The sequence below is a fragment of the Melozone crissalis genome, unplaced genomic scaffold, assembly GCF_028551555.1.
Source record: "Melozone crissalis strain CALT ecotype California unplaced genomic scaffold, PUWL_Pcris_2 ptg000027l_1, whole genome shotgun sequence".
NCBI classification, from domain to species: Eukaryota; Metazoa; Chordata; class Aves; order Passeriformes; family Passerellidae; genus Melozone; species Melozone crissalis.
Window position 1 is genome coordinate 49,217,188 of NW_026535805.1, and position 12,323 is coordinate 49,229,510.

The 12,323-nt window shown below is 50.6% G+C and overlaps 1 protein-coding gene across 2 annotated transcripts; it reads right to left on the minus strand.

The window, feature by feature from the left end:
• Positions 1 to 572: 572 nt before the first annotated feature.
• Positions 573 to 3,084, minus strand: MARCKS (myristoylated alanine rich protein kinase C substrate). Of its 2 annotated transcripts, XM_054279518.1 has the most exons (3): positions 2,932 to 3,084; positions 2,518 to 2,690; positions 573 to 1,421 (listed from the first exon to the last, which is right to left on the minus strand). In XM_054279518.1, the coding sequence occupies exons 2-3, from the start codon at positions 2,614 to 2,616 to the stop codon at positions 669 to 671; spliced, it is 852 nt and encodes a 283-aa protein (XP_054135493.1). In that variant the 5' UTR covers positions 2,617 to 2,690; positions 2,932 to 3,084; the 3' UTR covers positions 573 to 668. The 2 variants fall into 2 exon arrangements, with proteins under 2 accessions (XP_054135493.1, XP_054135492.1); XM_054279517.1 differs by having other exon boundaries at positions 2,518 to 3,084.
• Between the last annotated feature and the right edge of the window lie 9,239 nt (positions 3,085 to 12,323).

A 12,323-nucleotide genomic window follows, 5' to 3' on the forward strand; every position in this document is an offset into this window, starting at 1 on the left:
ATTGATTTTTATTTTTTATTTTTTTTTTCCTTTTTCCTTTCCTTCTTAATCAAGACTTGTAGTGTTGTAAACCTTATAGAACATCTGCCTCACAAAATACATCGTAATAACTTTCTTTTAAAAAAAAGACTAACCCCTTACATCATTTCTGGCGGGGCGCGCTCCCGGCAAGGGCTGCGCGCCCCGGGTTCCCCACTGCGGCCCCTGTCACTTCATTTGATATCCCTTATTGACCCACCCATCTCCTTCATATATGGGCATGTCCATAGACCGATCGGCAAAAGTTTTATAATATGAAGAGAGTTGCAAAGTATGAAATTAAAAAAGAAACGAACAAAATTTTAAAAAGCAAAAAAACCAACGAAAAAAAAAAACCGAACCAACCAAAACGAAACATTAATACTGATGAAAAAAAAACCCCAAAAAAACCAAAAATATAAAGGATGGGAGAGGAAGGCGGAGGGGAGCCCCCCTCCGCCCGTTGGAATGGCGGCAACATATAACGATTTGAGATGGGAGCTGCGGGGGGAGAGAAAAAAAAGAAACGAGACATCTTTTAAATCAATCCCTGGTTGTAGACAAGTTCTCCGAGACCAGTACCTGGCACCACTCCAAAAACAAACAGGGGGGAAGAAAAGTCCGTCGGCGAGGGGCGGCGGCGGCGCTGACTACTCCGCCGACTCGGCGGCGGGTCCCTCAGGACTGCTCTCGGCGGGGGGCTCCTGCCGCGCCGGCTCCTCCGCGGGGGCCGCCTCCTGCTCGCCGCTGCCCGCCTCATTCGTGGCGGCGCCGGCGCCCGCCGCCTCCTCTGCCTTCCCCTCCGCTGCCTGCTGAGGCGGCTGCTGCTCCTCGGCCGCCGCCGATGCCGGGGCCTCTTCTCCCGCCGCCTTCTCGGGGGCGGCCTCGTCCGATTTGGCCTCCTGCGAGTCCCCGGCGTCCTCCTTCGCCGCCTCGGCGCTGCCGGCCGCGCTCGCCTCCTCGGCGGCCGCCTTGCCCTCCTCGCTGCCCGCCGCCTCGGGGGCCGCCGCCTCCTCCTTCCCGCCCTCCGCCGCCGCGGCGGCGGCGGCGCCCTCGCCCTCGGCCCCCTCGCCGGCCTCCTTCTTGTTCTTCTTGAAGGAGAAGCCGCTGAGCTTAAAGGACTTCTTGAAGGAAAAGCGCTTCTTTTTTTTTTTCGGGGTCTCGCTGCTGGACGAGGGGGTCGCGCCCTCCTCAGTCTTGGGGGAGGACTCGCCCTCCGCCGGGGAGGCCGGCTCGGTGCTCTCCGCCTCTCCCGCCTCCTTCTCGGAGGCGGGCTCCGACGAGGCCGCCTCCTCTTTGCCCGTCTCCTCGGCGGGCGCGCTGCCGTTCGCCTGCACCTCCTCCTTGCCCGCCTCCGCCGCCGCGGGGGAGGCGTCGCCGTTCACCTTCAAGTGGCCGTTCTCCTGCAAGACAAGGACCAGCGTTACCGGCGGTGCCTGGGGGGGGGGGGGGGGGGGGGTCGCGGGGTGCCGCCGCCCTCCCCGCCCGCCGGCCTCGCCTCGCCGCTTCCCGCGGTTCGATGCCCCGCGCTCTCGCCGGGCCGAGCGCCCCCAGCGGCGGGCGGAGCGCGCGGCGGCCGCCAGAGGGCGCCCCGGCTCCACGCAGCGGCGGCCGCGCCGCGCTCCCCCGCCCTCGGCGCGCCCCGTCCAAGCCGCGGCGGCGGCGCGGGGCGGGGAAGGCGAACAAAGCTCGCCCGGCCCGGCCCCGGCCCCCCGCCCGCCGCGGCCCCTCTGCGCCCGGGCGGTGCGGCGAGGCGCCCCCCGCCTCCCCCTCCCCTCCCCACTCACGCCGTATTTGCATCTTTCGGGCGCCCGGAGCGCGGCTGGCTGCCCGGGGCGGCAGCTGCGGGGGCGGCGGGGGGTGGCTGCCCGCAGCGCCGCCGCCGCCGCTGCCAGCCCGGCTCACGCGTGGGGAGGGGGTGCGGATGGGTGACAGATAGCCGTGCCCCGCGGCTGCCGAGCCCCCGGCGGCGCTGCCGTGGACGGGGCGGGCGGCGCAGCCCCCGGTCCGCGCTCCCGCCCGAGGGGGCTGCCCGCGGGGGCTCCTGCCCGGGGGCTCCGGGCCCCGCTACCACACGGCCGTCCGGCTGTGCCGCGAGAGGCACCGAGTGTCTTCGGGAGGAGGTTAAGCGGGCAGAAAAGCCAAGCTTTGTAAGATCCTTCCGTTTACGAGCCATTGGGACGCTCCACCATAATACACGAGGGATTTAAAAAAAAGAAAGAAAGAAAGAAAGAAACGTGCCCCTTCCCCCTCCCGCCCCCCACGCAGGAAAGATAAAGGAAGGAATCATTCAAAGCCGAGCCCGTTTAACCAAAATAAAGAAATTATTCCTTTGCCTCGAGTTGCAAAGATAAAAGGATCGACCGTATTCTCCATTGAATGTGCCACTGGGGCATCAAAGGAAGAAGAATTAAACAGGATGCGAAAGAGAGTCCGTCGAAGTTGGCTTAAAAAAAGGAGTAGATTTAATATTTTTAAAAATTTCTTTTCGTTTTTTACCTGTCCATTCGCCTTGGATGGAGATGCAGCCACTGCTTCCCCAGGTTTCTCGGCGGAGGCTTCGCCCTTTGCAGCGGTCTTGGAGAACTGGGCACCCATGCTGTCTTATTCAACAAAGAAACTCAACAGATCCAAAAGGAGGGGAAACAAAGAGCGTTGGGTTGGTATAAATACTGGGCGACCAGCAGCAGCAGCAACACACACACACACCAGAGGGGAAAAAAAAAGAGAAGAGAGAACAGAACCGATTATAATGCACTCCTTTTAAAAAATTTAAAGTTGAAGAGATCAAAAAGCAGCAGCACAGGAGGGAGGGGAAAAAAAGGGAGGAAAAAGTCGAGCAAAAAAAAAAAAAAAAGGAGCCCAAGTTTAGTAAAAAAGAAGTAATAAAAAATCCCAGATTTGTAGCCGTACTGTAGACAAGGAGAAAATGGAGAAATCTCCCTGGTTGCTAATAAGATGCGGAGTCCAACGCCCAAGTGCACAGATGAATGGGCTTCCCGAGCGGTGACGGCAGCGCTCCGCCCGGCGCCGGCCAATCGCGGCCGCCGCGCACAAAGGGGGGCGGGGCCCGCCCGCCCGGCGAACAATGGAGCCGCGATGGCAGCGGTTTGAAATCGGCCCCCGGCCGATAATGAATGTACCGCTCCGCTCCACTCCGTTCCGCCGCGGCGCGGGCGGGCGCGCCGGGCCCCGCGCCGGGCCGCCAACAAAACACCCCGAGCGAGAGAGCGAGAGAGAGAGCGGGGCGGGCGGGCAGGGACAATGGTGCGAGGGGCGTGCGGGTGAGTGCGAGTGCGAGTGTGAGTGAGAGCGTCCCGGCCCCGCCGCACGCCCCCGCCCGCTGCTGCCGCCGTGAGAGAGCAACAGATAGTGTGTGCGAGCCCCGGGCGGGGGAGAGCGAGGGAAGGAGGGGATTTGCTGCTTGCTTTTTTTTTTTTTTTTTTTTTTTTTCCCTACCCCTTTGTTTTTTTTCCCTTTTCTTTTCTTCCCCGGGTTTAATTGGTCGCGATTGTTAAATCGCCCCCAATTTGGAAGGTATTTGAACCACGTAGATCGGGTTTCGCCGAACGAGATCACGAGTTGAAATTACTAGGTCTGTAGGCCAGATGTTGCAAACGCTAAAGCAGTGGCAGCAGGAGCCGCTGCCGGAGCAGAAACGGACCCCTCCCCCATAGCGATATTGGCTTGGAATAAAATATTTTGTGATTAGCCTACGGCTCTAATTAAATTCTGCTGTCTGATTATTCCTGATTTGTGTTTTTAAAGTATTTTCTGAGGCGGTGACCCACTTCACGATTACATTTCCATGCACTCAAGTAGTGGGCGAAGCGACATTATCAGGGAAACATTCACGCTTTCCCAAACCTCAGCCCCGAGTGTGTATTTACGTTAAATTTAAACCCTCGAATAAAGATGTAACCCGAAACTAATGCATGCGAATTAACGGTGATCTGGAACGTTTATCAGCGCTGGGGTGGGCGAAATATCACGGACCCGAGTGATTTCCTTTCTCGGGGGAGGGGGCGGCGTGTGCGAGGAGCCGGCCGGCTCCCTCCCTCCGTGCTGCGATGCGGGGAAGGCTGGCCTAGACCCCCTCCCCCTTCGCCGGCACCCCCATCCCCTTTTAAGGAGCAGAAACGAGCGTCAGAACGATCGTTTCCCATAGTCGGGTAATCTCCTCCGAACGCCTCTTGTTTATAAACAAGGATGTTAAAATGATTCCGATAATGAAGGGCTGCGGAGCGGGGAGGCTCGGCTCAGCCGCCCACCTCCCTCTCCCCGTGGATTGCCGGGGCTGGCGGGAGCGGTGGGCTTCGTGCGGACGCCGAGAGCCGCCTCTCGGTAGCCCCGGCGAGGGCAGCCGGGTGCTTTCAACCGCTCGAGGGGATTACTTGGTTTCTTGGGGGGGCAAAAGGGGCATTTGGCTGGTGTTTTTCACGAGGAGGATCAAACCTCTCCCTCCCTCCCTCCCGCCGCATTTCACGCACAGCCCCGCCGCAGCCACTGCCGCCGCTCCCTTTGTCTCGGCCGCCGCCACCCGCCCCGCCGAGCACGGCGCAGCAGCGTCCCGCTCCCCCGGGGCAGCCCCCCACGCCCACCCGTGCCCGCACAGGCAGCACCGCAGCCCCGGGGCGGGGGGCGGCCGCCGGGGTGACCGCCCACGGCACGGCAGGGCGGGGGGTGCCGGGGCCGCCGCGCCCCGAGGCTCCCTCGGCGGGGCGGTTTCCCTGGCGACGGCGGGGGGCGGCGGGGCCTCCACGGTGGGATCGGAAGCGGAGCGGGGCGGGAGCGGCTCTGCCCGCCCGGCGTCACCTGCGGCCGCCGGCCCCGCTGCTGCTGCTGCGGGCTGGGCTGGGCTGGGCTGGGCTGGGCTCGGCGGGGCCGGGCGGGGCCGGGGTCGCGGCCGGGGGCGCCGCGGCGGCGGGAGCGCTCTCCGGGGATCTGCCGGCTGCCGCCCCTCCCGGGCGGGCTGGCGGAGCGGTGTGCGGCGGCGGGCACCGGCGGCAGGAGGGATGGAGCGAGCTGCGGAGCGCTCACCTTATGGCGTGACGGCACCGCAACCGAGGGGCACGGCCAGCCGGACTGCTTCCTTCTTCGGGATCCTCCCCCGCTTCTCAACTGCACGCGTTGTGTTTTGGCTGCTCCTTTTAATCTGGATATTAAGGAAGTCGTGATTTTGTTGGTGGTGGTTTGGGTTTTTATCTTTTTAGACTGGTTTATGTAACAGATCACCTAAGAAGACCTGGTGGAAGACCATGACCGGACTTCGCAGTCAGTATCAAAAGGCACCTGTCCATCCTGAGCGGGTATATGCAATTTCACCGGCACGGACATGCATTTCTACTTTCCATCGTAGCTACGTCTGAATTTCAGAGTAGCGTCACTGGAAAATTTCACATGGTGACTTGGAATTTAGACGGTGTGTTTTGCGTTATGCTTTTGATATGTTTTTCAACCATTTCAATGTTTTACAACTTGAAAAGAAAAAGCGAAAGTAAAAAAGACTAAGTCTTGATTGATCTTACTGTAGGTACTTAGTTCCACAGGTTCTTCTGTAGAGCCTCTGGACAAGCTCAGGAAATCTGGGATATTTGTATGGTCCCTCTGTCAGTTCCAGTGCAATTAAAACCTGGACAGCTATCTCTGACCCAAACCCTTGACCGTAGGGTGCAAATACAAGATTTAACCCCTCGAATGACCTCTTGAGCCCATCAGCTACCAGGCTGCTCCTTGTCACACCACGCCTTTACGCACCAAGCAAAGAGATACGCTGGAGGGGAGATTCCTCTTTCTTAAACTTGTACTTTACTCAAGTTCCTGGTCTTTTAATCTCCTTCCAAGAAGCAGGGAGAGGGAAAAGAGAGAGACAAAAAAAGACAGACAGACAGAAAGACCTCCTTAGTTTTTTGTAACAGGACTAATCAGTTACGAAGATGAGAATAATACTTTTCTGTTGTGCCTTCCACATAAAAAGTTGTCATAGAATTTCTGTGGCAGGAGCAAGGATGCACCAGTGTAAAGTTGCTTGTGTATAAGGTGCTGGAGATTTAGTGTCTGAAAAAAGCAGTACTATTGTCAAGTGTATTTGCACAGAATAGAATATTCTTAGTTGGAATTTGTGTTAAGGCTTTTACCACAATAGCTGTGTCAGCAAAAAAAACATATTCCCCCCTGTGTCATGTGTAGTGATCCTTCTAAGAACATGACAACCATAACTGAGAGACAGCTCTGTGGAGCCCCAAAATGAAGAAGAGACAAGGCTGGGGAGCTGTTCTCCGTGGGGTAGGGGGGGCAGGGAAGCAGGATTTGCCTCCCCTTGCTCCTCCAAAGGTTTAAGGGCTCTATCATTGCAGATTTCTAAAAATGAGTTGCACGCTCTAGATGAAGTTGTCTTTTTGCAGTACTTCCAAAAGGTGACTCCAATCAGCACATTTTTCCTGAGGTATTTTCATCCTCAACCTTTTGGGAAGGTGGAAGACTGAGGTGTAGAATGATAAAATGCTTTGTACAGGACTGCCCAGCAAATGAGCCTTGCAGCTGACTGTGTTACTGACTCTTGGCTGTGACTTGATGATCATTAATAATAAATCTGTGCCTTGCAGCCACAACTTTGGGCATAAACACAAACCTTCCTGTCAAGCTAGCCAGGTATAAGTGTGGTATGTAGTGCTTATGTCAACTTTGCACTAACATTCTGTGGGGAGGCTAGGAAAAAGCTGATAGCTTTTGGCCCAAGAGCAGCTGAGGCAAAGTTGCTCCTGAAAAGTATTTGGCCACAACTGGAACGAAAGCTGAATGTGGTGCCACACTCTGGGTTATGTGGCTATGGAAATTCTGACCTTACATCAGGTACTCTGAAGCTGCAACTTGCCACCCTATGAAAGCATGGCTTCTGACTCCTGCAGCTACTGCCAAACCTCCCAACTCACTTATACCCAGTTTTTTTTTTCTTTTCCCAATACTACCTAAGACATTCATTTTATCCATTCCTGAAATACAGGTGAATGAAATGGTATTTTCATTTGACAGTTGACAGGAAAAGGAGAAAGCTGCTCAATAACAGCTCCCCACCAGTATGGCAGCTTCTTACTGGAGTGCCAGAAAAACCCATCAGTGACACTCACACTCTGCTAAGGTAAAAGCACAATCATGAACATGTTTTAACTCCTGTTAAAATTTGAAACTTTTAAAAACATGTCCTAACTTGCCACGCATAGCTGGGACACAAATGTATTTTAACTTGTTTGCTGGCAAATGCACTAAAATGCAACACACCCTGTCAACACTGAGAATCTGAAAACACGTTAATTAAAAGTTTTCACTGACACCTTTTTTTTTTCTTAATGCACCTTTATCCTCGTCCAGACAAGCCTTTAAAGAAAGTGAATCTACAAGTGGTTTTGGGAGCAGGAATCCAATGTTTACAGAATTCCTGAAACAGCGTGTGCTTTCTAGTGTTCACATTGTGACACTCTCCTGGGTGACCTGAGCTCTGAGGAGGTGCTGGGAAACCTCCTTGGGTCCTGGGGTGTGCAGAGATCTTTCCTGTGTGCAGAGACAGCAGCAAGCAAACTAAAAAATGATAATAAAATTTTACTCTGAGATATATTATTCACTATATGTTCATCTACGACAAGTCCTTTCTTCTCTTGTCCTTATATAGAAACAGTGTTTCTATATAATAGACATGAATATGACAGAAAACATAATTTTTTCATAGGAACTTTCAAACTGGGACAGTTCTGGTAACAGGGGAACAGGAGGTAAATATGAGGTAAATAATGTTAAAAGTTTCAAAACTAAATTCAGATATTCAGAATTGTTGCATCTTTTCCAGCTTCTTAAAAATGAGTGTTTCATGATGTCTGAATCTGTGCTGAGATTTCCTACTGACACATCACTTCAGTTTCTTCCAGCTTTGCTCCAGTTTGGTGAAATGCTATAAAAAGCTTTTAACCTTTATGTCACTCACAACCATTACAAGTCCTTTACTAATATTTGCCAAGCTTTTATTAACTGAATACATTCAACAATGTTTGTTAAATAGGATCCAGACTGTTTGAATGTCCAGTGTGCTGGGAAACTGAAAGCTTAACAGAGCTTATATATTTTAAAAGTATCATACAGCTGGTCTCTATCACAGCTAATAAAAAAATATCCATCAACCAACTGGATAACTGGCATCAAGTAATGAGGCTGGTTACCTCTGGGAAGAAAAAAATGCCCAAAGTAAAATCAAGAATAAGAAAACCGACAACAAACCCAATCCAGCCCAACCCAATCAAAGATTTCTTAGATGATACAAAAGCAAAAATACTCTATGTAAATCCCAAGCCCCTCCCTTAAGGGCAATCACAGCAAGTCACAATAACTAGCAACAGGGAAGGTGTGAGTCTACCACTAAAAGAGTGGCCTGTGCTGTGTGCTGATTCTTCTTTAAAGAGCACCATTTCAGCAGCAAAGAAAGGGCATCAGGGCTCCATTGCGTTAAGCAGGGTGTGGACAAAAAAATAGAGATAGTGGAGAGTTGTAAACACTTTACAACCTTCAGTTCTAAGGACAAATACTGCTCCGCTGTAGTCACAGCTTTACACAGGGTAAGGCAATGCAGCAGTAGTGCTTCCCTCCCTTCGTTCCTGTGCTCTGGCCCTACAGCTCCACTCCCTCCATTGTGCGTGCCCTGACTTTCCTCTGACCTCCTGATAAGCCATTTTGGAGAGTTAAACCAGCAGAAAAATATTCTTTCTCTCTTCCCCAATACCCTTCCTCCGTTCTCCTCCCCCCGCAACCCTTCCCCACCCCCCATCTTTTTGAGCAGGGAAGGGCAGTTTCCTGCTGGTTTAGCTTCTTGCAGCCCTTGGTGTGGCCAGACATGTTGCAGTGATGACAAGCAGGTGATAACCTGATTGAGCATGAAGTTAAGCTTCAGTTCCATTGACATTTGCTTCAACAGCCTCACACAATCCCCCTTCTCTGCAGCTTGTGCTCGCTTCTAGTTTCCTGATTTTCTCTCAATTCTTCTGGGAAGAGTGATCTAAGTGAAAAATGCCTGATGAGCAGGTATCTTTTAGAATGGCATTGATAGGTGACGTCTCATCATGTTTCATCATTGAAAGACCACCTGTGCTTTAATGATGACTACTTTGTGTTGTGTGGCTACAACCAGCCTGGCTTTTATGAATTCCAGCTAGATTTGGAGGGGACAGGAATTACATAAGAGCAGAATAATGTAAATTTATGCTGAAAAGTGTCACAGAATGTGAAATGAAACTGATGGACCCAGCTAAACAGAAGTCTGTCTAAAATAGGAAATAGGAAGCATTTGAGCTTGACTCAGAGATTTAGATTCCTGGCATTTAGTTGTTGTGAATTGAAACTGATTTAGGGTTAAATCAAACAAGGGCTTGGGGTTGTGGAATTAACAGCCCCCACATCAAGTGCCTAGGCTCTCTGTAGGGCTCAGGCTATGGGGAGAAAGCCAAGTGCCAAAGTCTGTAATTTGCCCAGCTGGCAGGTAGAGGCTGGTACCCTAAGTCTGGTTTTACGATTCTCACTGCCTGAAAAAACACACTGCAGCCACAAGGTGCAAAAGGCTAAGCCAGTACAAGTTGCTGTTGATGAGTTGTTATTTTGTTGTTACACTCAGCTCAGAAAGGCTGTTTGTTTCCGGTAGCTGGAATAAACATTATAGAGTGCATCCCAGTCAGCTTGGCAGAAATGTATGTGACATGCACTGTCTGGCATGCTAGTAGGGCACAGATTTTATACCAGTGGTGATGTAATCCCCACCCATACAGAAATACATCACAAATAGGAAATACAAAGCATTTGTGCCTGTCTCAGAGACTTGGATTCCTTGTACTCAGTTGTACAGAAGTGTATCCCTTTACTTGGAAGCCAGCATTCTGACCTCTTCCCTGCCGTGAGGTGCTTTTGCCCTTTTCAAAGCTTAAGAGGCTGTCCCTTTTCATCCCGGAAGCATGGCTTTAATTCCCACCTAAGAGAATTTGAATCCCTTCATTTACCTCCCTCTGCTTTTCCCATGAAGTTCTAGGATGAGAAAATGTGAGCACAAATGTTTCCATTTTCTCTCGCTGAAGCTGTTCCGCAAAGGAATTAAGAGTTACTCTTTGGCATGGAGAATTACATAGTAATTGCTCCAAAACCTGAGCATGATTCTGCAGTCTAATTACTTTGCAGGCCTGCCTGGGAGTGGGAGACAGCTTGCCTCTGGTTCTTACTCTTCAGAAAGTGTTACTGGTTTTTAGTTTCTAGCTCTTAGGGCAAGCAAGGACTGGCCCTCATGGTCCAGTGTTAGCAGTTTGACCCAATGACTTCAATATACAGTCATGATCCTGTTTTCTCTCATTGTTCAGCCTTCAAATAATTTTTTTTTTTTTTTTTTTTTTTTTTTTTGCAAAGTGGAGCACTGAGCAGAGAGCTGGTATGCCCTGGCACTGTCATGTTTCCAGCCAGACAGGTCAGCTGCACAGCTTAGAGTAAAGAGAGATCTGCATGCCGTAGCCCCTCCCCTCACATGTGACAAAGCGTCCTTCACGTCAGGTAGGTCAGTGTCCACACAGGCTTCAACTCTTCTGGACATCACACATGCAGAGATCTCCCCTGTGTTTCCCTAGGGAAGGCCTTTGAGCAGCTGCTTCTGGAGTGCTTTGGAGAAAGGACAGCCAAGGTGAGATATGGTCCCTTGGTTGGACACCCCTGGGGACACACCTTGCCTCTCGTGTCTCCTGGCATTTTGAACAGCAGTGGCAGATCATGCTTTAAAGCTACAGGTCCTGCGTCCAGTCTGATGAATTCAGCAACTTCCTGATGGCTTTAAATTTTCAGTTTGAGTTTGGACAACCAAAATTCGTCTGTGCCTTTTTGTATTCAGCTGCAGTTTATAAACCATCCACAGAGAGAGAGCTGACTTTTAGACTTTCAGATCTTTCATCTTTTTTTTTTGTCACAATGAATGATTTAGACTATTCAGAGTATCATTCTGATATTACATACCCACAACATTTATTTTATATTATGGCTAAACATTTTCATATTAGAAAATGTTTATTTTATGTGTATTAGCACCTTGCTTTTCATTGTAATTGTGTGTAGTTCCAGGAACCAGACTACAGAAAGGTTATAAAACTATTAAAGAACATCCAAAGGAGAACCATGAAGATGGTGAAGAGCCTTGAGGGGAAGCCATGCAAGGAGTGGCTGAGATCACTTGGCTTGTTCAGCCTGGAGGAGACTGAGGAGAGACTTCATGACTGTCTACACCTTCCTCACAAGGAGAAGTAGAGGGGCAGCTACACCGATCTCTTCTCTGCGGTGACCAGTGAAAATGACCCAAGAGAATGGCCTGAAATTGTGTCAGGGGACATTTAGGTTGGATATTAGGAAATTACCTTATGGGTAGCTGGGCACTGCAGCAGTGTGATTCTTGCGGTGTCCTGTGCAGGCCTAGGACTTGGATTCTGTGATCCTGGTGAGTCCCTTCCAACTCAGGATCTTTTATGATTCTGTGTAACCTGTGCAAAGGATTAAGTTCATACTAATGTCTACAAACTGGTAGAAGAGTTCACCTTATACAATGAGTTCACTTGTCTTTAGGAGTATGGAAATGTAGGACGACAGCCACCTTTTTAAGTGTAATAAGTAATAAAAACTACTGTTTGCATGTTGAGGGTGTTGATAAAGCCTCCTTATGTAAGAAATGGGTAATAAAAGGGAAAAGGTATACAATAAAATTCTAAAGCCACTATTTTTGGTTTTAACAGTGGCTTTAGAATTTTGTTGTATGAAAATTCCTTAAGCCATGTACTGATTTTTGAACATGTAGGGACTGAAAGATCATTTTTTGTCACCAGTATTACAAGAAAACAGTCTGGGCTGCAGGCTTCAGGGCAGTAAATTAAGGATTGTTAAAACAAATGGGCTAATGGTTACAAATTCAGCTGTTTGATTTAGAAAAGCAGATATATATATATATATATATATATATATATATATAATGCAAGAGACAGGAGGGGTTCTCGGTGAAATAACTGGTTAAAGACTGGGGCATTTGTGTCCATATTCCTGCCAGGAATGGAATAGCTAGTTTAAGATGGGGGCATTTTTGTCCATATTTCTACCCTGCCTCTGTGACTGGGGTAAGTCTCTCTAGGTATATCTGCCCTGCAGCCCAGGGTACTGGGTTGGGGCACTAGCTGTAGTACAGCTTGTTGTGGATATTGGAAGCAGACATGGATGTAAGCACAGATGAATTGGCTTCAATTCTTGCTACAGAATATTTT